The 26,086-nt window shown below is 41.3% G+C and overlaps 1 protein-coding gene across 1 annotated transcript; it reads left to right on the top strand.

The window, feature by feature from the left end:
• The first annotated feature begins 502 nt into the window (after positions 1-502).
• On the top strand, positions 503-17,640 carry LOC129860634 (potassium voltage-gated channel subfamily G member 1-like). The gene is made up of 3 exons (XM_055931229.1): positions 503-702; positions 12,710-13,603; positions 15,043-17,640. The coding sequence occupies exons 2-3, from the start codon at positions 12,791-12,793 to the stop codon at positions 15,814-15,816; spliced, it is 1,587 nt and encodes a 528-aa protein (XP_055787204.1). The 5' UTR covers positions 503-702; positions 12,710-12,790; the 3' UTR covers positions 15,817-17,640.
• Positions 17,641-26,086: the final 8,446 nt, after the last annotated feature.

The raw sequence follows: 26,086 nt of genomic DNA, 5'->3' as shown, positions 1-26,086 counted from the left end.
TAACTTCAGGGGACAAATATATATATATATATATATATATATATATATATATATATATATATATATATATATATATATATATATATATATATATATATATTTAAATCTTTATATAACTAGTCAAGTCAGTTAAGAACAAATTCTTATTTTCAATGACAGCCTAGGAACAGTGGGTTAACTGCCTTATTCAGTGGCAGAACAAAAGATTTCTATCTTGTCAGCTCAGGGATTCAATCTTGCAACCTTGCGGTTGCTAGTCCAACGCTCTCACCACTAGGCTACCTGCCGCCTCAAGCTGTATTAATATAAACCGTCCACATGAGTCTACGGTCAAATAAGAGGGATTATTCTTGTTTCAAAGGTGGAACCCTCCGCTATGCTCACCAGCTAGATGCTGGTTGCTGTGTATTTCTGTGAAAAGCTCTCAGAATAATGGCAGAATGGCACATCCCACCTGTGATGTCAGAGCTGCGAGACTAGCTGTTGATGTAGAGAGGAAGGGGGAGCCTATAGCCTGTTGCTCATGATCATCAAATAGCCTGCTAGTACTCTATAAGCCTTGTGCCTGTGCGCAGAGAGAGCAGAGTTGGTGTTCGATGCAGAAGCGACAGCAACAGTTAGGACTTCAGGTTTTCTTGCATTTCTGATCACTTTGTATAAAATGAAACTCACGGCTATGGGAAAAAAAGATACGCAACCACAGTGAGTATTTCATCATATTTGTTCTTATTTACCTCATCTCAGGGGATGTTAATACACATACTGTACAGTATATCAATCCCTTTTGACAGCTCATGTAACAGTAAATGCATGGCGGTATCAACTAAGTGCTATCAGTATCCACCAAGACGTGGTAAGTGTGTATCTGTTGATGCTGACCATCCTATCAACATTTTAGGGACTGTAATTTGTTGTAATTTTCAGTGTAACACATGATAAACCATTGAGTGATGTAATGTTAGAATTGTTAATGTACTAAACACCCCCACAGTTGCCATGATCATGTTTATCTAACGAGCATGTTGTTATGTTCACCAACAGTTAGTTGGAAAAATGAGTCAACCATGCATCACATTCAGATGACAAAATTGTTACGTTTTTATAATGATACTCCTGCACACATTGATATTTTCACATGTACAGTAGCTACGTATGTACTGCAAGTTTACATTTCCCCTCAGGTTTTGAATTAAATATGAATTATATACTATTCTTCCAGGGCCATAAACATTTGAGCTACTGTGCACTCTGATTGTATCCAATGGTTCCATCTGTTCATTTATTCTAATGTTATCACTCCATCTACATGTCTCTGACAGATGACTATGATTAGCAAACCGTAGATCACTGCATGGTAATAGAGTGGCCAATATATTACATATGGTATATGGTAAGTCACTTAAAAAATATATATATTTGCCAGATTTTGTTGAAATTCCGTAGCTGTAGCATCCGAGCAACCTACAGAAAATGCTATTCAAAATGGCCAAAATGACAGAATTTAAGCTGAATTTATGCTTCACAAGACACAATGGTTCCAGCATGATTGGTACCTAGTAATTTCACAGTCTGACAGACGTATTACACATTAGAGAGTGAATAGTATTGACTGACAGATAGGTTACTCAACATAATATACGTTTCTGGAGTCAAAAACTGCATAACAATGTTTTATCATTCTCCTTGCCCACAGTTCCCCATATTTGGTTGTAAGTGTAGAGACCCGCTACACTAATCTATTCAGGGCTTGGAGACACAAGTTAGACAGACATTGATAGCTATATCAGTCTGACTACATGAATGTCGAGTCTATGCATAAGGAGCTAAGAGACTTTTGGCTGCTTTTGGCATTTTCACACTCTACATACAGTACCTAACATGTTTCTGCTCTACACTGTAAACCCCTACACAGATATTCTATATTTAGTTGCAACCGGCAACATGAAGGAAGCAATGCTCAAAACCTTGATTACATCTCTGAAAGCCACTACTGGAAATTGATTAATGGCAAATTATGAGCAATACCAGACATAAGAAGGGAAGCAATATGAGCTGTGTTGATTTACTAGCGCTACTGTTGTTAGATCACATATGTAAGAGGGTCATTAATCAATTGTGATACTACCAATAATCTGACCATGATTTTCCTCAAATGTAATCGTGCACAGAATGCAAGTTCTTTCTTTAGACCCCTTTATGATGTATGTTGTGTAATCTATAGATCTATTTCACCCACTCTGCAAGGTCATTCCGATTTTAATGAGATGAACTAATGACTTTCTTGTATTTACATGTAAGGACCTGAGCGACATGTCCTTACATGTCATTAGATCGGACTGCAGAGTTGCCATTTTAACGGCATTAAAAAACGTACATTCTCAATGCACCTGAGGAAAATAGTCTACAGAGCCCTTTCTGCTCTCTGGTCAGGGCTAACTGTCGACACAAGTTAGGCTGGGATAGGTGGTGTGTGATTGGAGAGCAAAACACTTCACTCTTCCCCCATTTTCACATAACTTGAGTTGAGTGCCTTAAAACGTTGGCTAGTTCCAGCATTAAATATTCAATAGCAATTGATGTACAGTACAAATCTCCCGTCTAGAATGATTTATATATTTTGGGTCTGAGTAATTTGGGCAAACCAACACTGGCTGAACAGTAAGCAGACAGAAGCTTACAATAAAAATGATGTGCATTTAAACAGCATTAGACATTTACTATCTCCTTTTCTACAATAACATGTTACAGTACAAATCCTTGCTGACAGCAGATTATAATTTACAGAGGAACCTACTGTCCATCTTTTTGAGTCACTAACCATTCTATCAAATCTATCCCATTGGCTACCAGTACCACTGGTGAAAGTACCAGTCTTCACTCAACACCACACGAAACAACTTTTCCCTTTGAGTCACTACCATTCCATTTGCTACCACTGCAGAAAATGCTAGCCTTCACTCAACTCCACACAAACCAACTTTGTCCCCTGTTGTAATTTCCTAGAGCCCAGATCTGTTAATCCATCCCATCAACTAAAGTAGTTTCTCCTCTCTGTTCAGGCTGACACAAATCTAATAATGGTTTCCAGAAAGACTGGATGTTGTTTTTTCGAATTTTTAGTCCAAAACGATCCATCTCTCATCCCTCCATCTCTTTTATCTGTCGTTCAATGTCCTCCCTGCCAGACCATCCAAATGAGGCCTGTAGTGGGGTCTGGTTTGGTCTAGTAGCCACTCAGAGCAATCCCTTCTAAAACTCTGTCCCTGCAGTGACAGGACAGACAGGACAGGCAGCTCCTCTTCATGAACATCAGACATCAGACCTTCTGCCTGTGCACATCCCTACTGGGACTCTTGTATCAGTGAAGAGCAGGATTAAGGTCAATTGAACCTTAATTAAACGTGCATACCCTGCACCGTCCGAGACAGGTATGGGCAGTACTATAACAGGATACTAATGTGTGGTAATGTAATGCACACAGTCTCACAGCTGAGATCTTGCATAATCATTATGCAATCTAAAGTTGTGTTCTGTTCCATCTGTGAGTTTACTTTCCAACTCAGAGAGTCTGATATCAAACAAAGAGACCACAGAAAATGTGGATGGACAAGAAAGAAACCATATGCATAAGAACCAAACCCATGAGAACAAGATAAGAATACTTACCTCATAAAGCTAGATAGAAACTACATTTTGCTTTACAAATGTCCTTTTACGGGCATAATTAATCTAAATTATGAAGATTGAGAGGTACTCTCTACAATTTACAAGAAAATCTAAGTTCCTTGGGCAGAAAGATACAGTAGATTGTGCGCAGAATTCCCCAAGTGTTGTCCACTGGCCAATTATGTTTCCAGTTCTGTAGCCTAATGATCACTTAAATATGACAGGGAAAAACTACTCTCTATTCCAAACCAGTGCCGTAGAGAGTCAAGACACTTCCGAAAGAAGAATATGAAGGTTACGTTAAGGTGGAGGGTGGAAGGTGTAGGGTTGAGGGTGAGCGTTTGGGTGCTACCCTAATTATTGTCAGTCACGGTGTGGCGGCGTTGAGGGGATGAGGAGGAGTGATAATATGTGTGCAAAGCTGAGGCATAATATGAGGCAGCCAGGCAGAAAAGGAGGAATTGGCAGTGTCTTCTCAGCTTCTGTCTGGGTAGTCCTGAGGGCACGAAGAAGGACAAGGACGGAACACTAAGATTAATGGAGAAAATGGTCAAAGTTCGATAATTCCCATTAGTGGCCTGACAAAGTGTGTGGAAAGAATCTACCGAAGGAAAGACAACTTCAAGAAAGGACATCTCCATAGGTTGGCGTTGAAAGGTTCCCCACTACACACATACATTAGAAAGATGGCATAAAGGATTTTCTTTTAAAGTAAAAGCAACAGGAAAGATTAAGATGGTTTTCATTATCATTTCATATTCCAAGTCTGCAAATCTGAAGTACAGTATGTAAAATATACCATATACTGTATGAAACCAACTGTTGGTTATATGAAAGATATAAAGTAAAATTATTAAAGTATGGTGTGGATTAAAGTAAATCACATTTGGATATTGTGGACCATGGTGAGGGCTAGCATGGCAAGTACATCCCTTGAGATATTTCTTGTTCAAATGTAGTCAGTATTTATTAAATCCACCCACTTACATCAGAAAAGGGCCTTTTTTTCTATTCCGCAATTCCTGCCGGAGTTTCTGTTAGCATAGGTCTTACGATGTAAGGTTTGCTCCAGGCATTGAATCTTGCCTGCATAAAAAATAGATTTGAAAACAGAGAGGGAGAGAGCGAGCAAGAGAGACAGAGACAGAGTATTGGCTCAGTATTTCTGTGGTCAAAAGTCCATTTCAACACTACGCACTTCGAGTTCATTAAGTTAGATGGGTTTCTAAAGGAAAACAATGTTGTTCAGATGGTCATTATGTGGTCTGAATGGTCATTAGAGGAGAATGTAAGACTCCAGTTCAGGCTGTATACTGTTGTCATCTTGAATAGCCTACTTGCACCACACATTTGAGATCGGGGTCAAAAACAAATGGTTTTAGGTCTACAGTACGTAGACACTGTTACTGGTTGATGAGAAGGATAGTCCTCCCAGGAGAGGAGAGCACACAAGCCATTAGAAAAATAGGGACCCAGTCCTCCAGACAGACTTGTTTTGATCAATTTTGGAAAAGTAAGACACGTCTGTAGTAGAAGGTGAAAAATATTTACCACTCTACTCACACCACATAGACAGGATTATTAAATAATGACAGAGAATACAAAACGAATAAAAAGTAACGAACCGTATTACTAAAGAAAGATACAGTACCACTCAAAAGTTTGAACACACCTACTCATTCAAGGGTTTTCTTTATTTTTACATTTTCTACATTGTATAATAATAGTGAAGACATCAAAACTATGAAATAACACATATGGAATCATGTAGTAACCAACATTAAACAAAGTGTTAAACAAATCAAAATATATTTTAGATTCTTCAAAGTAGCCCCCCTTTGCATTGATGACAGCTTTGCACACTCTCGGCATTCTCTCAACCAGCTTCACCTGGAATGTTTTTCCAAAAGTCTTGAAGGAGTTCCCACATATGCTGAGCACTTGTTGGATGCTTTTCCTTCACTCTGTGGTCCAACTCATCGCAAACCATCTCAATTGGGTTGAGTTCGGAGGTTTATGATTATGGAGGCCAGGTCATCTAATGCAGAACTCCATCACTCTCGTTCTTGGTCAAATAGCCCTTACACAGCCTGGAGGTGTGTTGGGTTATTGTCCTGTTGAACAACAAATTATATTCCCACCAAATGCAAACCAGATGGGATGGCGTATTGCATCAGAATGCTGTGGTAGCCATGCTGGTTAAGTGTGCCTTGAATTCTAAATAAATCACTGACAGTGTCACCAGCAAAGCACCCACACCATCACACCTCCTCCTCCATGCTTCATGGTGGGAACCACACATGCAGAGATCATCCGTTCACATACTCTTCATCTCATAAAGACACAGCGGTTGGAACCCAACATCTCCAATTTGGACTCATCCAACCAAAGGACAGATTTCCATCGGTCTAATATTAATTGCTCAAGTTTCTTGGCCCAAGCAAGTCTCTTCTTATTATTGGTGTCCTTTAGTAGTGGTTTCTTTGCAGCAATTCGACCACAAAGGCCTGATTCACACAGTCTCCTCTGAACAGTTGATGTTGAGATGTGTCTGTTACTTGAACTCTGTGAAGCATTTATTTGGGCTGCAATTTCTGAGACTGGTAACTCTAGTTAACTTATCCTCTGCAGCAGAGGTAACTCTGGGTCTTCCTTTTCTGTAGCAGTCCTCATGAGAGCCCGTTTCATCGTAGCACTTGATGGTTTTTGCTACTGCACTTGAAGAAACGTTCAAAATTCTTGAAATTTTACACATTGACTGACCTTCTTGTCTTAAAGTAATGATGGACTGTCATTTCTCTTTGCTTATTTGAGCTGTTCTTGCCATAATATGGACATGGTCTTTTGCCAAATAGGGCTATCTTCTGTATACCAACCCTACCTTGACAACACACAACTGATTGTCTCAAAAGCAATATGAAGGAAAGAAATTCCACAAATTAACATTTAACAAGGCACACCTGTTAATTGTAATGCATTTCAGGTGACTACTTCATGAAACTGGTTGAGAGAATGCCAAGAGTGTGCAAAGCTGTCATCAAGGCAAAGGCTGGCTACTTTGAAGAACCTCAAATAGAATCTCAAATTATTTGTTTAACACTTTTTTGGTTACTACATGATTCCATATGTGTTATTTGATGTCTTCACTATTATTCTACAATGTAGAAAATAGTAAAAAATAAAGAAAAACCCTTGAATGAGTAGGTGTGTCCAAACTTTTGACTGGTACTGTATATGATTTGCATATTCAAATTCAACCTGAGTTTTGAATTTCACAGACCTTGATTCTGTATTGAATTGTAAATATTTGATTTATGAGAGATTAGCAAAATGTGGACATTGGATCTAAACTTAACATATAAGTGTATAGATCAAAAATAACTCAATAAGATGAATTTAAGCATTGTATAATTACTATAATGTACTTGTTTTTACACAGACTTATCTGAAACCAAAACATATTTTACTCATGACCAAACCAATGACCTCTAAAAGCTAACATAAACTTTAATATTGATTTAAATTGTGCCAGAATTGAGAAAATATCACCAAATAAAGATCACATCTGATCAACTTTATATTTGGTCCATTACCATGCCGTGAACGACATGACTCCAGGATCTCAGTTATAGCCTTTCTCAGACACTTGAAGTGAGTTGCTCACTACATTTCCAAAGCAGTTTGAGTCAGATTCTCAAGACGCTGTAGGAAATCTGCTGTATTTGTGTTACATTTCGTAATGAAGCCTTTCTCAGACCCTTGAAGTGTCCTGTATAATCTGCTAGTGCTTTTCAAAGACAGTTTGTGTCAGTTTCTCGAAGCACAGTTGGAGACGCGTGAGCTCTGCAGATAGAAAGAATCACAGCCCAGGCCAGTGACTCACAAGCAATCTGGAGAGAACATGCCCTTTGGCAAAGCTGCAATAGATAGCGCGGCATAGCACCGGCACGGAGAGGCCCATCGACAGAGGACCAGACCTTAGGCGATCTGGTGGAGAGAGAAACATTTCTTTGGCTCTGTGTTGTTTCATCTCTTCCTCAGAGATTTCTGGGAGATACAGCTCTCCCTCAAGGTGTTAAAAGGCACAGTAGAGTTCTAAAACACAACTACTTCACAGGCGCTCCTGTGACTGGAAACGGGCCAAAGGACCACCTGTTACTACTGGCCACAGAGAGAAAACAAGCGGCGCCAGAGCGATTGAAGGGTTTTATCTATCCGGTCTTTGCCATTCATGTCTTTGGGCAAAGAAGAGGAGAGGAATTTAAGATCATTTATTTGAGAATTTTATATTTGAAGCATGAAGAAGACATAATTGTTCTGCAATTTAGAGTGGAATGTTCTTTTTACTGTCTTTGGGCAAGAAGTGGAGAGGATTTTAATAATGTCTCACAATAATGTTTCTTACAGATTGGTATCTATCAGTATAATATCCTTGGAGCATCAATAAATGAGCCAATTTAATGGCCATTTCATTTTACTGGATAATTAGGATTTTATACTCAGATAGGACACCGTTTGTTGAAACTAAAATGGTCTATTTATCACACTACTGGTGATATGTTTTGAGTACTCCATCAAGATACAGAATGCTGTTGAGAATAACTGCAGTGTCATTGGCCATCACAAAAGTAGCCTGTATAGTTTGTTCAAGTGGTTGAGCAGATTCAAGCTGCTGTTCATTGTGACCAAAATGTTTCGCCTCACCCCATCTCGTACATATCCACATATCTACTTTCCATTTCCATTTGAGTCATCTATCAGACCCTCTTATCCAGAGCGATTAATCTACAACCCCATCCTTGCTGAACTCCACTGGCTTCCGGTCAACTACACGATTGACTTTAAAATAATCCTCCTAGTGCCTTAAAGCCTTGAAAGGATTGAGACCCACCTACATCAGTGACCTCATTTCTATCAATGAGCCACCTCGCACTCTCAGCAACTCCCTACTGCTTCAATTGTCCAAGACACGTCTCCGTACTATGGGGGATCGAGCCTTCTGAGAGATGCTCCATCAATCAGAACTTTTAAAACAGCCTTAAAACACATTTCTACAGTCCTCATCTGGAAAGTCCTTTTAGGACATATTATTGCCACTTCCTGCCTTGATTCAAAATGGAGAATGTTTATTGTCAGGAAGAGTGGGGTGTGCCTAACTACACAAGCGGCAATTAGTAAACACACAACAAAAGAGTTCAAGTTTCAGACGCTTTTACTTTAGCTTTAAGTTTTACAGATTTTACTTGCTAAGCTTTTAAGTGTCTCTGGCGTTTTCGTCCACAAAATTGGAGAGTAGGCACGCTCTGGCTGTCTTCCTAAATGCTTCACTTGAGTGAGGTCCAGCCTGCACTCTTGTGCCAGTCAGTTGATTAGGGAATGCCTTGCAGGTGTGCTGATTAGTAATCCTGCACAGGTGTGTTGGGTGAGCAACGCTTTCCACAGTGCTGCTGTCCATTATGCTGCCGCCACTGCCGCTGCCCACGGTGCTGAAGTGAGCAGACCTGACTCCTGTGCTGAGGTGGCTGGCTCTGTATATGGTGCTGAACTGGGCATCCTTCAGCCATATCTATGCCCATGTCTCTCACGGTGACACATGTACTGCATATTGTATTTTATTATCATTATTTATAGTTTTGCCTATGTAGAGCTTTGAGATAACAATGTAATGAAAAGCACTATACATATTAAATGGATTATCATTAGTATTATTAAGATACTTTCCCCCTTCTATTTAAGATGGGGCCCTCTGTTCTTTAGAAACAACCAGTGGCAAACCAAACACAGATTGCTCCCATGGGAAACCAAGCAGGCTAAATGAGAGGAATAGGTGATTGTCAATGTACTACATCATCTTTGGCTTCGCTTGGGGTGGTTCACTCTAATGTGACAGGTGGGAAACAGAGAAGTAATCATTGGCCTGAGGCACTGACAGTGCAAACGCCTAATAACCACCCACTGACCGTGACGCACTGCGATACATACATTTTTATACGTTTTGTCATATGTTTTTTTTATTTACAACTAAAACGTGTGTTGTATTGTGGGATTGGTAGTCATTTCACACACAGCAAGATGGAAATTGTAGTGTTACAAAAGGCTATTCTTTATAGTTGCACAGAGGTTGTATAACTAAGAGGTGATTGTATTGTAAAAAGTGTTAAGTATCACATGCAATCAATCCATCCCTAAGTGCTATAGCTACCATATAGTCTGACAAAATCAAAGCAGCACTGGAAAAACTACACTGCAACTGTTACGCAATGGATAGCAGATGTTTTCTGACAGGAAATTGTTGGCTATGTTTATATCAATTCATCTAGATGAGTAAACGTGTCCAAATATGTGTGCACAGTATCTTTGTGTAACAGGGACCAACGGTGTGGGTTTAGTGTTGCATCATTAGACGATAATGATCAGTTTGTTGTGACTGAACCCGGGTCCTGGGGTCGGGGTTGCCTCTGGTTAGCTGCCTTAAAGGTATAGGGGTCAGCCATATGATGTACAAGCAGGGGGACATCAAGAACAACCACATTTGCCCAATGTTGTTGAACCAATGTGGCAGAAATGTTCATATTGGGAAGAGCCAATATTGGCAGTCTTGGCAGATTAGAAATCCATTTTTGTAAGCAGGAAGTCACCCTGCTCTTTATGATGATATCATATTGCTGATTCTAGGTCTATGTGTCTGTATCTGTGTGTGTGTACTGTGTATGCAGTGTCATTATGCAGTGGTCCTGAAATAGAAGTTTGCTATAAGATCTTGATTCCCATGTACTGTAAATGTAACTATATCACCTTGGGCTATGAATTAGTCTTGCCAAGTTCTCACCAGTGTTTTCGTTCCAAGTACATTTATCATCTCACCCCAGTGTTTATCATAGTTACATGACTCCTCTACGTGATACACGGTTGCCCTACAGCTGCAAAGAACCAACAGCATGTGTGACATCTACTACAATTACATCCACAAGACAACCAGACCCCAGATCATTTCAGGTGTTGTCCATCGAGCATCAACATCACAGTGAAATCATATGTTGCCTATCCATTAGACAGAGCTTTTAAGTGCATTATAGAGGAAATCAATCACAATCAGCAACCGTTTCAAGCATCTAAAATCAACCAATACATGTAACAGGGTTTATTTTGTTGAGGCTTTTGCCTATTAGTGACACACAATGAGAAAAGACAGGGAATCAATGATTTATTCATGTTTGTAGTTTTTCATATGACCTCGCACATGTTGATTCCACATCTGTTATGTGTTAACTGTACATTATGGTCACATCAAATCAAATCAAAGTTTATTTGTCACGTGCGCCGAATACAACAGGTGTAGAACTTAGAGTGAAATGCTTACTTACAGGCTCTAACCAATAGGGCAAAAAAGGTACTAGGTGATCAATAGGTAAGTAAAGAAATAAAACAACAGTAAAAAGACAGGCTATAAAAGTAGCGAGGCTACATACAGACACCGGTTAGTCAGGCTGATTGAGGTAGTATGTACATGTAGATATGGTTAAAGTGACTATGCATATATGATGAACAGAGAGTAGCAGAAGCGTAAAAGAGGGGTTGGCGGGTGGTGGGTGGCGGGACACAATGCAGATAGCCCGGTTAGCCAATGTGCGGGAGCACTGGTTGGCCGGCCTAATTGAGGTAGTATGTACATGAATGTATAGTTAAAGTGCTTATGCATATATGATAAACAGAGAGTGGCAGCAGCGTAAAAGAGGGGTTGGGGGGGGGACACAATGCAAATGGTCCGGGTAGCCATTTGATTACCTGTTCAGGAGTCTTATGGCTTGGGTTAAAAACTGTTGAGAAGACTTTTTGTCCTAGACTTGGCACTCCGGTACCGCTTGCAGTAGAGAGAACAGTCTATGACTGGGGTGGCTGGGGTCTTTGACATTTTTAGGGCCTTCCTCTGACACCACCTGGTGTAGAGGTCCTGGATGACAGGCAGCTTAGCCCCAGTGATGTACTGGGCCGTATGCACTCTGTAGTGCCTTGCGGTCAGAGGCCGAGCAATTGCCGTACCAGGCAGTGATGCAACCAGTCAGGATGCTCTCGATGTTGCAGCTGTAGAACCTTTTGAGGATCTCAGGACCCATGCCAAATACGTTTAGTTTCCTGAGGGGGAATAGGCTTTGTCGTGCCTGTCCTGATTACATAGTAAAATATGTTATCCTATTTAAAAGTCAAAGGATTTAGGCCAACTACATCTGTGACATGAACAGACCACTTATTTGAATGAACTTATAAGTTAAATTGCAGGATACACAAAGTCAATAAAAAATCCTAACTAGCAACAAAGATGCTTTGCCTCTTCCTCTCTGTTAGCAAGTACATTCCCCCATATGAACAGTACATAGAAAACTAGCTAGCTAGCTACCATTATTACATTAACCAACATTATCTTCAAGATATTGTGAATGACTGACTGACATCAACAATAATTGTGGATAGTCATTAAACAAATATGCCAAGAATACCAATGCTACTAAAAACAAGTTGGCACAGTTAATAAAGTTACTAAAGAGAAATGTCCACCGAGTTGTGAGCAACTAGCTATCTTCCCAGCTCATTTTTATTTGCTACCAGCCAGAAAAGTCAAAGCAGAGACGGTATTTTGTAGCTAACTATCAAGCTACCCTACCAAAGTTATGTCGGTAATTCAGTTAAATTAAAAGATGTAACGTTTGGAAAAACTCTGGAGTCACCGGTGTCTTTTTCAGACAGGGTCTGACTTCAACTCGAGTGCTTTTACCAATATTTTTGCTGGGGTTGGGGTGGAGGATGAGATGTGTATGACATCCTACATTTTAAAACATAATTTCAAGCAAAAGTATTTTTAAATACTTAATGTCTAATATGTTCAGTTGGTGGCTTTAATGCTTAATAAAAAGGCCAGGAATCTTTTGACGTTCCAAAGAACCATATTGTCAACAACAAGAACTTTCCTCAAAGAACCCTTTGCATATGAGATTATAAAATAATGATACATAGAATTTTGTGTTTGTCCTTTCCTCTCCTTCTAAAGGTAAGCATGTGCCAGTGAGAGGTCGACCACAGGGATGTGACCAGCGATGGAGGTAGAGGGGTTGTTCCTGTATAGGTAAAGATGACGCTGCTGGCAGGTGATGGCTCGGACTACGACTACAGTGCTCTGAGCTGTGCCTCTGATGCCTCCCTCCTCCTCCTCCCTCAACCCCCGCCCCTGTCAGAGCAGGAGGCCCTCAAGGGGGCCTACTACAAACGGGCCCAATTACTTCCCGAGGACTCAGACCACCTCCTCACCAATGCTACCTCGCACTTCACTACCCATAAACTCCACGTCATCATCAACGTGGGTGGGCTGCGTTATCAACTACCCTGGACCACCTTGGAGGACTTCCCCCTGTCCCGACTGGGCCAGCTGCGCCTCTGCAGCAGCTTCGACGAGATCATGTGCGTCTGCGATGATTACGACATCGCTCGAAATGAGTTCTTCTTCGACCGCTCGCCCTGTGCCTTCCGCACCATCCTGACCTTCCTGCGGGCTGGGAAGCTGCGGTCCCTCAGGGAGATGTGTGCCCTCTCCTTCAGGGAGGAGCTGCACTACTGGGGGGTCCCTGAAGAGAACCTGGAGTGGTGCTGCCGTCGCCGCCTCATCCAGAGGGTGGATGAGTGTGACGAGTTGGAGCGTGCTGCCCAGGAGGACGAGGAGGAGGAGCTGATGATGGACACGGACAGCGGGCACCGTAGGGGTTCCACCGCCCTGGCTACGGACACCCGGATGGGACATTGTATGAACAAGCTGAGGGACATGGTGGAGAGGCCCCACTCGGGCTTGCCTGGAAAGATCTTTGCCTGTCTGTCGGTCTTGTTTGTCACCATCACGGCTGTCAACCTGTCCATCAGTACCATGCCGGCCATGAGAGAGGAGGAGGAGCAAGTAGGTGGAAATTTTGAGGACCAGGAGGCCTCAGTACAGGGCAACAGGTTATACACTCTGTACACTTCCCAGACACTTGATAACAAAACCTGCATTTTGAAATTGTAAAAAAAAACATTTTGAATATCAGAGCTGTAATGTAAAGCACAAAAAGCATTTGTCAAGTTAAAGTAATAATGGATTACGTGCGTGGGCTATAAATTGCAAAGAAAACACATCTGAAACATTTGGAAAAGTCTTGTTCGAATTTAATATACATTCTCATTAACATGGCGGACTTGAATCACTGCAGTAATTCCTCTTTTTTTGGCCTCGGTAGCCAGATAAAAAGAAAATTGTAGTGACACACACACACACACACACACACACACACACACACACACACACACACACACACACACACACACACACATACACATACACATACACATACACATACACATACACATACACATACACACACACCACTGCACTTCTCTGGTTTCACTGTGAGTTCTAGGAGAGTACTTCCAGTTGGAGCAAAAGCAATTCATTCATTTTTAGCCTCAGTTATCTGGTTGTAACCATAATGGAACATATTTTTTAACCCAGAAGATAATTCATTACCCCAGAGGTGATGGACATTAGATGGTGCTCCAAAGGCTGATACCTGAGCACTGCATTCCAAAATTGCATCCCTGATAGATTATATTGTTAGACTGTTAGAATCAATTGAAGAGGAGAATCTTGCGATCTAAACGCTGTTCTGTCTGAGAACAAGCTTTTTGTACACTCTGTGTGGAAATGATACACTGGTATAAGTCGTTTCCTACTCTGTGGGAGTGTTTCGTGATAATACTGCATGCGTTCTTCTGAAATAGAATCAACTCAAAGGCCACTTTATATCATACCGTATGTGCTTTGAATCGGTTAACAATTGAATATCTACAATTGAAAAACAATTTCTAAAAAACAACCTTCCAAATAATACATAACCTTCGGCCTTGGAGAGCATTATTTCTTCATGTTAACTAAATTCAGAAATTAGTTTTTGTTTTTGTTTCAGTAAATAGGTTTTGTAGCTGAGTAAAGCAAAACGTACTTTCACAGCACCTCACTCTGTGCAGAACCGTCTGAGCAGAGAACAGAGAACATAAAAAATATTGGTAACAAGCTGTGAACAGAAAATATTTGGGCTGTAATGAATGGAGTCTGTGTTCAATGCCCTGCAGTCTACGATTTGACATTTGAGGAATAGAATTTGGCATACCTCAATAACGTACCTTAGATTTTAGGCAGCACCATAGCTCCCTCTGGTGTCAACCTACTCTTGCGACAACAAAAAGTCATGAATGAATTCAGAACAAAAGCCTATACACCTTGTGGCTTGGTGTATAGAACACTGCTGTATATGCTAGATGTTTATATACAGGTGATAACCAATATCTCGTGTCTCTTAGGGCAAGTGCTCCCAGATGTGCTACAACATCTTCATTGTGGAGACGGTGTGTGTGGGCTGGTTCTCCCTAGAGTTCACCCTGCGCTTCATCCAGGACCGAGACAAACTAGCCTTCCTGAGACGCCCTCTGAACCTCATAGACGTGGTGGCAATCCTGCCCTACTACATCACCCTGGTAGTGGACAGCTACCAGGGGGAGAAGAAGGTAGGCTCGGGAAGTAGTTACCTGGACAAGGTGGGTCTTGTGCTCCGGATCCTCCGCGCACTGAGGATCCTATATGTGATGCGGCTGGCCCGCCACTCCTTGGGCCTGCAGACTCTGGGGCTGACGGCGCGGCGCTGCACACGGGAGTTTGGGTTGCTCCTCCTCTTCCTCTGTGTGGCCATTGCTCTCTTCTCCCCGCTGCTCTACCTCATCGAGAACGAGATGGCCGCCACCCACGAGTTCAGCAGTATCCCCGCTACCTACTGGTGGGCTGTCATTACCATGACAACAGTGGGCTATGGGGACATGGTTCCGAGGAGCATTCCGGGTCAGGTGGTGGCGCTAAGCAGTATCCTGAGTGGGATTCTTCTCATGGCATTCCCAGTCACCTCCATCTTCCATACGTTCTCCCGGTCCTACGTGGAACTGAAGCAGGAGCAGCAGAGGCTACTGCAAAGACGGACACACTTCCTGTTACGCAGGAGGATGGGTGGGCTGGGAAGTAACATGTCGCTGGAGAGTGACTACCCCAGCTGTGGCTCCTCTGAGACCAGGGGCCGGGATGACTGAAGAGGAGGGGGAGGAGGAGAAGGAGGAGCAGCAGGAGGAGCAGTAGGTGGAGGAGGGAGAATTAAAGAACACGAAGCACAGAGAGAATAAAACAAAAGAGGCGTTATGACTTGTCAACTTAATCTGTGAACAGCGACCCAGATGACTGTGGATGATGAGAGAAAAAAATCAAGGACACAAAGCACAGAGACTACGGAGAGAAATCTGAGAGAGAAACAAATAAGGGTTAAGAGGACCTTAACCCTGCTCTGCTAAAAATGTTTTAGTTTATTATTCTTCTCTGGACGATGTCATCTCTGTCTGCCATTATGAGGTAATAGAGGCCAAAAATGTTCCCAGAAACCAGAAGATCTGCACAATAACAGAAAGAAGATTGGAATGAATCGTATTAGATCATTGACATTTTGCTGTATAACAGTACATTATATTCCATAAATGCATAAATCAAAAATAACCTACAGTATAAGCTATATGTAATACGTGATCGATTTCTTATTCATTTTTGTGTCTCAATTGTGAAGCGTGAGTCCAGTCCATAACCATATTTCTTAAGAGTTAGATGTAATGGAGGTGTATTGGTGCTCAGCACTGTTAGGGGTTGCATATGCAATTTTATGTATGAAACATTGAAGAAACATGTATATGTCCGTAGTTGTTGTGTGCTCTGTGTCTTAAAAATGTATTTCTAAATAATGCTGTTGGTTGCTAAATATGTACAACTGAACTGAAGCTGATCTGCCTCGTGATGGCTTGGACTTATTTGTAATTTCACTAACTAAATAACTGCTATTTCCCAAACAATTATATGTCTATTGGGTCCTACTAATCACCCCAAAACAACCCAAAAGTACCAACAAGTACCCAAAAGTACCCAAAAGAACCCAATAGTACGCAGAAGAATCCCAAAAAAACCTAATCAGGTACCCAAAAGAACCCCAAACAGCAGTGGAGGCTGGTGTCAGGAGCTATAGGAGGACAGGCTCATTGTAATAGCTGTCATGGAATAAATGGAACCGAGTCAAACATGTGGTTTCTATATATTTGATGTGTTTGATACCGTTCCATTATTCCATTCCAGCCATTACAATGAACCTGTCCTACTATAGATCCTCCCACCTGCCTCCTCTGCCAACCCAGTACCAAAAGAACCCATAAACAAACCAAAACAGGTACTCAAATGATCAATTCAGGTTCACGTTTCTGATGTTTCAGGTGTTACGCCACGTTCATATAACTAGTAAACTCTGAAATATCTGACTTGCTGATTGTCTATAACTACAATCAGTTAGCAAGTCGGAAATGTCTGTTTCCTAGTTCTGACTAGCATGTGAACATGGCGTAACACCTGAAACATCAGAAACGTGAACATGAACTGATCATTTGAGTACCTGTTTGGGGTTGTTCGGGGATCTTTTGGGTTCTTTTGGTACCGGTTTGGCAGTTGCTCCTCAGCAACTGAAACCTGAATTCGGATCCAAAGCATTGTGTGAAATGAGCCTCTTCAATTATTTTGATGTTGCCACCTATCATTGGTTATTATCAATGCATGTTTACTGTTTGGGTGGATGACTATTTAGAGCTTAAATACACCTTTATCTTTACATCCGAACAATCTAATTACATAGGCCTACATGTGATCCAAATTTCTAACATAAATAAATGAAATATCCTACTTGTGATGCTAGATGATACTGTAATGTTGTGTCCCATGTTATATCCTACAATTTATTTGTTTAGTCTGCAATATTGTTGTCACCAAACAAATGCAAATGTTTTGATTGTCTATTAAGTGTGAATAAAATTGAATACATATTATAAACTTCACATGGCTTATTTTAGGGGATTTCTACACTGGCAACTTTAGAGGCTTAATCTGTGTCCAGGAAAACCAGCCCTTAATGAGCAAGTATCCCAGAAGCCAGTCGTGGGGTCAATACCAACTGCGTTTGACTGCTTGGCATATTGTTTGGCAAGTAATTTATGTGAACTGATGTGCATGTATAGTCTAATCCTGTTCATATTGTTTACCCAGTACGTGAACTGATGTGCATGTATAGTCTAATCCTGTTCATATTGTTTACCCAGTACGTGAACTGATGTGCATGTATAGTCTAATCCTGTTCATATTGTTTACCCAGTACGTGAACTGATGTGCATGTATAGTCTAATCCTGTTCATATTGTTTACCCAGTACGTGAACTGATGTGCATGTATAGTCTAATCCTGTTCATATTGTTTACCCAGTACGTGAACTGATGTGCATGTATAGTCTAATCCTGTTCATATTGTTTACCCAGTACGTGAACTGATGTGCATGTATAGTCTAATCCTGTTCATATTGTTTACCCAGTACGTGAACTGATGTGCATGTATAGTCTAATCCTGTTCATATTGTTTACCCAGTACGTGAACTGATGTGCATGTATAGTCTAATCCTGTTCATATTGTTTACCCAGTACGTGAACTGATGTACATGTATAGTCTAATCCTGTTCATATTGTTTACCCAGTACGTGAACTGATGTACATGTATAGTCTAATCCTGTTCATATTGTTTACCCAGTACGTGAACTGATGTGCATGTATAGTCTAATCCTGTTCATATTGTTTACCCAGTACGTGAACTGATGTGCATGTATAGTCTAATCCTGTTCATATTGTTTACCCAGTACGTGAACTGATGTGCATGTATAGTCTAATCCTGTTCATATTGTTTACCCAGTACGTGAACTGATGTGCATGTATAGTCTAATCCTGTTCATATTGTTTACCCAGTACGTGAACTGATGTGCATGTATAGTCTAATCCTGTTCATATTGTTTACCCAGTACGTGAACTGATGTGCATGTATAGTCTAATCCTGTTCATATTGTTTACCCAGTACGTGAACTGATGTGCATGTATAGTCTAATCCTGTTCATATTGTTTACCCAGTACGTGAACTGATGTGCATGTATAGTCTAATCCTTTTCTGTACAGTGAGTGTTTTGTCCTTCATGCGCTTGAATCAAATTCTGTTCTTTACATGCTGACTGACAAAAGCAACATAAAGGTTGAGAATTAAAGAAATACACTCCAGGCTGTAGCGATGCTGCCATTCAATCAATTACCATACAGTAATAATATTTGTGGACTTGGTTCAATCACATCTGTTACAACTCCATGTTGCACAAGCACAAATAATGAGGAAGGTGCAAGGCCATGAAGAAATTGCAAACAACACATCATATCTCATATGCTGCAAAAACACCTATATGTTCTCATTTTAGTAGCCTATGCACTCACTATCTGGTTGTATTTTGAGAAACCCATCACAAAAATACAAAACAAGTCCTGTGAATGTTAGAAAGAGCTTGGGCTGGTATCTAATTTCGTCATCAGCATATTAATTCCTTGGACCATGTGGATCATGTTCAGCTTCGGGTGGGAGAAGTCGAATTTCGATAGCATCCACTTCATCGGCAATAACAAAGGCGAATGCCATATCTGCAATTAGCTATGTTTCCATTAAGGTGTCCAGTGATTTTCTTGTCGACATTTAGAAAGTGCTCGCATAGAAAATAGATGTGACGATTGCCTGCTAGGGTGAGTTTCCATTTAGGCTAACTATCTTGTGTCGATAAAAGCAGCTGGACATAATGACGTCACACCTAAGAAAATGCTTTTCTTTGCAAAAACCTATGGTCAGTGTCAAATAAAAATGTGGTGGTTGAAGTGTTTCCATTAGCCATTTTGGCAAATTGCACATTAATAAATTGGCCACAGCCTTCCAGCCTGTGTCATGTGTCAAGTAGCCCAAGAAAGCCTGCATGTATAGAATGCAATAATTTACTAACATTTGCCAGTCTAATAATTCTCCTGTGCCAACCTATCGCCACAGTCCATGCCAGGGTGGAACTTGCACTCATGTAGATCTGAAATAATTGGATGGTGAAACTAGAAAAGCAAGGAGAAGCAATTTGGGTGTTCTTGAAAGTCAGGACAATCCTTGTCCTGCAAAGAAACATACATTTTATAGTTGAAAAAAAAGGATTTTGCAAGCAGTAGGCATTTAGAAGTAAATGTGGGTGGAGTGGAGCTTTATAGTTATGTGGGTGACATCAAGGGCCTTCAAAATGATTCTTCAATTTTTTTTAAACACTGTTTCCATCATAATTTGTCGCAATAAAGAAAGTTCGACAAAAGACAAATCCACCTGTGAAGCATATAAAAATGTTGTTGATCTTTAGAAAATGTTTGCTGTTGGCCTATCTGCGTTTCCATTATGGAATAAGCCTGGGTCAATGGAAAACTTCCTATAGAGCCCCACTGTGGAGGTGTAATAATACCCATAAAACCTAGCGGTCAAACAGGGAAATGGTTCCAATAATTTTCCCACCATTCATTTTTCCCAATGGGAATTTTAGAAAGACTTAAAATAAGGGCTGTGTTTCATGTAGGCTTACCCTGGCGTGACATTTTTATAACCATGCAAATCTCTCTCTGACAAGGTGACTTTTATCAATATATTAGACTCTATTTACTCTCAGATATGAAAATGCAAATTAGCATCAAAGTAAACATCATGCAAAACTACAAATCCCTGCAAGCTCCTGCACATCATCTCTAGCTGACACCTATGCTAACAGGTATTGTGTCCATTTAAAACATGCACGAGACAGTTCACAGAATTGTTAATTTCAAGAAATGTAGCCAATTTATTCATTGCTAAATTTAGCTAACATTCTCAATCAAACATATTGAATTTGTCACACACTTGTTTATCAGATGTCATTGTGGGTGTAGCGAAATGCTTGTCTTTCTAGCTCAGACAGTGCAGTAATATCTAACAAGTAATATCTAACATTTTTACAACATATACCCAATACACACAAATCTAAGTAAAGGAATGGAATTGAGAATATATAAATATATGGTCAAGCAATGTCAGAGCGGCATAGACTAAGATAGAGTAGAATAGAACAGAATACAGTATATGAACTACCGGTCAAAAGTTTTAGAACACGTACTCATTCAAGGGTTTTTCTTTATGTTTACTGTTTTCTGCATTGTAGAATAATAGTGAAGACATCAAACTATGAAATAACACATATGGAATCATGTAGTAACCAAAAAAGTGTTAAACAAATGAAAACACACTGCTCAAAAAAATAAAGGTAACACTTAAACAACACAATGTAACTCCAAGTCCATCACACTTCTGTGAAATCAAACTGTCCACTTAGGAAGCAACACTGATTGACAATACATTTCACATGCTGTTGTGAAAATGGAATAGACAAAAGGTGGAAATTATAGGCAATTAGCAAGACACCCCCAATAAAGGAGTGGTTCTGCAGGCAGTGACCACAGACCACTTCTCAGTTCCTATGCTTCCTGGCTGATGTTTTGGTCACTTTTGAATGCTGGCGGTGCTTTCACTCTAGTGGTAGCATGAGACGGAGTCTACAACCCACACAAGTGGCTCAGGTAGTGCAGCTCATCCAGGATGACACATCAATGCGAGCTGTGGCAAGAAGGTTTGCTGTGTCTGTCAGCGTAGTGTCCAGAGCATGGAGGCGCTACCAGGAGACAGGCCAGTACATCAGGAGACGTGGAGGAGGCCGTAGGAGGGCAGGTGTTCTAAAACTTTTGACCAGTAGTGTACGTATGAGATGAGTAATGCAAAATATGTAAACATTTATCAAAGTGACTAGTGGTCCATTTATTTAAGTCTATGTATACAGGCAGCAGCCTCTAATGTGCTAGTGATGGCTATTTAACAGTCTGATGGCCTTGAGATAGAAGCTGTCTTTCGGTCCCAGCGTTGATGCACCAGTACTGACATCGCCTTCTGGATGATAACGGAGTGAACAGGCAATGGCTTGGGTGGCTGTTGTCCTTGATGATGTTTTTGGCCTTCCTGTGACATCGGGTGCTGTAGGTGTCCTGGATGGTAGTTAGTTTGCCCCCAGTGATGCGTTGGGCAAACCACACCACCCTCTGGAGAGCCCTGCAGTTGAAGGCGGTGCAGTTGCCGTACCAGGCAGAGATACAGCCCAACAGGATGCTCTCAATTGTGCATCTGTAAAAGTTTGGGAGGGTTTTAGGTGCCAAGCCAAATTTCTTCAACCTCCTGAGGTTGAAGAGGCGCTGTTGCGCCTTCTTCTCCACACTGTCTGTGTGGGTGGACCATTTCAGATTGTCAGTGATGTGTACGCCGAGGAACTTGAACATTTCCACCGTCTCCACTGCTGTCCCGTCGATGTGGATAGGTGGGTGCTCCCTCTGCTGTTTCCTGAAGTCCATGATCATCTCCTTTGTTTTGTTGATGTGGAGTGAGAAGTTATTTTCCTGGCACCACACTCCCAGAGCCCTCACCTCCTCCCTGTAGGCTGTCTCGTCATTGTTGGTAATCAAGCCTACTACTGTTGTGTCGTCTGCAAACTTGATGATTGAGTTGGAGGCGTGCTTGGCCACAAAGTCATGGGTGAACAGGGAATACAGGAGAGGGCCGAACACACACCTTTGTGGGACCCCAGTGTTGAGGATCAGTGAAGTGGAGGTGTTGTTTCCTACCTTCACCACCTGGGGGCGGCCTGTCAGGAAGTCCAGGACCCAGTTGCACAGGGTGGGGTTCAGACCCAGGACCTCAAGCTTAATGATGAGCTTGGAGGGTACTTTGCTTTCTTGCGTACAGGAACAATGGTGGCCATCTTGAAGCATGTGGGGACAGCAGACTGGGATAGGGAGAGATTGAATATGTCCGTAAACACACCAGCCAGCTGGTCTGCACATGCTCTGAGGACGCAGCTAGGGATGCCGTCTGTGCCGGCAGCCTTGCGAGGATTAACACGCTTAAATGTCTTACTCACGTTGGCCACAGAGAAGGAGAGCCCACAGTCCTTGGTAGCGGGCCGCGTCGGTGGCAATGTATTATCCTCAAAGTCGACAAAGAAGGTGTTTAGCTTGTCCGGAAGCAAGGCTCGTTTTCCTTCTGTAGTCCGTGATTGTCTGTAGACCCTGCCACATACGTCTCGTGTCTGAGCCGTTGAATTGTGACTCCACTTTGTCTCTGACGTTTTGCCTGTTTGATTGCCTTAGATGGTTAATTCAGAGATTCTTACCTTTGCCTCGGTTTGGCAGTCTCGTCCAGATCATCATGGCATTTGTAGTTATGATAGCCACATTAGCAGCTAATTATAATTTCATTTTGGGTGGGTAAATACAAGCGACTATATTGATAAAAGTCACCTTGTCCTAGAGAGATTTACACAGTTATCAAAACGTCACGCCAGGGTAAGACTACACGAAACACAGCCCTTAGTTTAAATGTTTCTAAAATCCCCTATGGGAAAAATGAATGGCGGAGAAACATTTGGAACCATTTCCTTGTTTGACCGCTAGGTTTTATGGGTATTATGACTCATTCTGTGGTACTCTATTGCCGCGTTTCCTAGAAACATCAGAAGTTTTATGATTTGCTGTCGGTGCATATGTACCTGCCCCGACTTTACTCTTCGACTTCCGTTTACAGTTGGCTACTTTCTGCTTACCACTCTTGTGCCCAGTATTACTCAATGATAGACAAACAATGGCCCTTGTAGACTTCAATAAATGACTGCTGTACTGTTTTGTAGTTTACCGCTTATAAACTATGCTTTTTTAAATAAATAAGTCATGCATTTCCTGAAGCCTGTGCATGATCTTTTATTGACATGTTGTTAAATAATGCACTTGAAGTGAAAAAGCTGTATTGATCAAGATTTGAGCCACAGGGAATCTGTCAAAGTCTATCCATACTGTAAATAATATACAAATATGCATTTAAGATTATATGCTGTCAACTATGTGATTACCACCTATATTCTCACTACTTAGCTACAGTGTCCTGGGCCAGATCTTTAAAATAAACCCTTCAACAGGCAATCACTCCCAGATTTGACCCTTCCAGCTAAAGGCCATTAAAGGGCAAGAGAGACCATGATATCTGATAGTGTCGATAATAGACTTACATAGAATGCACACAATTTAACATTCGACCCACTCTTTTTAGTCATACCACTTTCACGCTATTACAGGTGATGCAATTTTTTCTTATTTTTTTCTTTTATAGAGTTGGGTAGGATTTTAATGACCAGCTGAAAAAAGTTGTGATTATGATGGCCCAGAGGGCAGTTACCATTATGTGCTGCACCAGCTTTGCGATTTCAGATGGTCACACTCATATTGAGACAAGACCACACCTTGCAACACCCACCAAACGGGAACAAACCTACCTCATACCTCTTTAGGAATGTAGTGAACTAAAATTAGAAGTTGTTTAAATTATAAATAGTAAAGTAAGTACAGACACCCCCAAAAACGACTTAAGTAGTACTTTTAAGTATTTTTACTTACGTACTTTACACCACTATAAATGTCACATATAGGCTGTGACGTACTTAGAATTAAATACAAATTATACTAAAAATGACTTATTAGTGCCTATGAATTTATTTTTAGAAGCACAAGTTTGGCCAGTCTGTGGCTTCAGGCTCGTGCAATGTTGCCTGGAGACCAGGCCAGGAGCGGAGAATATCCTCTCCACACTTGCAGAGCCACTGGGGATGCTTAACATCCTTTTGGCCATTCCTGACAGGTTGGGCAGAGATGCAGAGTTGCTTTTATTTTTATAGGGAGGCCTAAAGGTTTTTAGACAAAATAACCCAATCAAAACGGAAAGCTTTTTGAACATGGAAATATGCCAGGTCTATTGGGCCAAAATAACTGATGGCCTATTGTATAGATAACAGAACAAAAATGAATGAAACGTTTAAGAGATCTGATTTTTACTTTCTAAATGATTTGCTACAATGACACACTTAGTTATCTAACCACCTCATTCCTTTCATTTACAAAGTGGATGTAATAAGAAAAATATCATGCTTTTGAGATACTTGTCTTTTCAGATTCCATGATCATTTTTTGGTTGTAGACACTACAACACCACACTCCCTCTCTTGCTCTTGGTCATCATCTTTGTAAGTCACCTTGATTTTGCACCTGTGTGTTTTATCAGTTTCTTTGTGAGAATATATAGCAAACTCCATTACAGTAGCTAAAGCAAGGGGCTATAGCAGCACACAAGTAGACTACAAATGCATGCTGGGCCAGGGCATGCCCTGAGCTCGTGAAGTAAGCGCTACTGGAGCTAAATTGGAGTGGGCGAGAAGGCCAAGGCTCCAGCCTTTGGGAATCTCGCTCCACGCTCAGGTCAAAATTGGGATCGCTGTGCTCCAGTTCCAGCTCCACTCACATACACTATATATACAAAAGTTTGTGGACACCCCTTCAAATAAGTGGATTTGACTATTTCAGCCACACCCATTGCTGACAGATGCAGGGGCAAAACTTTCACTGGGGATGTGGGGGACATGTCCCCTCCACATTCTGAAATTGCATTTTTGTCCTCCCAGGTTTTATAATTGAAATGTGATACAAAACGAGGCACCGGTGTGCTTTAGGACCATGCGGACGCCTCCGAGTGGTTGGGTAGGCTGTTTGGAGTGTTTATCCGAATAGATAAAAATAAATAAATGAATGATGTCCCCCCCCTACTTCTAAAACCAAAGTTGCGCCCCTGGACAGACGTATAAACTTGAGCACACCGCCATGCAATCTCCATAGACAAACATTGTCAGTAGAATGTCTTTACTGAAGAGCTTAGTGACTTTCAACATGGCACCATCATTGAATGCTACCTTTCTAACAAGTCAGTTTGTCAAATTTCTGCCCTGCTAGAGCTGCACCGGTCTACTATGAGTCTTAATCTTGGAACGCCATCTAAATCTCCCATAAATCGAATCATATTTTATTAAATTGGAAAGCTGACTGTGGACCAGGCCGAACCGCCCAATATCATTGTCCGACCACACTAAAGCTCTTGTGGCAGAATGGAAGCAGGTCCCCGCAGCAATGTTCCAACATCTAGTGGAACAAATTCCCAGAAGAGTGGAGGCTGTTAAAGCAGCAAAGGGGGGACCAACTCTGTATTAATGCCCATGATTTTGTAATGAGATGTTCGACAAGCAGATGTCTAGAAGAAAAAAGAAACGCACACCTATGTAGGCGAGGTGCTGGCTAGCGGAGTAGAAAACTAGAAAATAAAGGAGAGCCGCACACTCTAGGAGCTCAGATGCAAAAATATTTAATTACCAACGTTTCGACAGGCAAGCTGTCTTCATCAGGTGAAGACAGCTTGCCTGTCGAAACGTTGGTAATTAAATATTTTTGCATCTGAGCTCCTAGAG

The sequence above is a fragment of the Salvelinus fontinalis genome, chromosome 8 (genome assembly GCF_029448725.1).
Source record: "Salvelinus fontinalis isolate EN_2023a chromosome 8, ASM2944872v1, whole genome shotgun sequence".
NCBI classification, from domain to species: Eukaryota; Metazoa; Chordata; class Actinopteri; order Salmoniformes; family Salmonidae; genus Salvelinus; species Salvelinus fontinalis.
Note: the sequence above shows the minus strand (reverse complement) of the source record. Positions and strands in the feature narration are given on the sequence as shown.

What these genes read in the sequence shown, in the direction of transcription:
- LOC129860634 (XM_055931229.1), top strand. Translation starts at nt 12,791, where the DNA reads ATGACGCTGCTGGCAGGTGATGGCTCGGACTACGACTACAGTGCTCTG. An exon ending in TGAGAGAGGAGGAGGAGCAA is followed by an intron (nt 13,604 to 15,042) that starts GTAGGTGGAAAT and finishes CGTGTCTCTTAG; the next exon opens with GGCAAGTGCTCCCAGATGTG.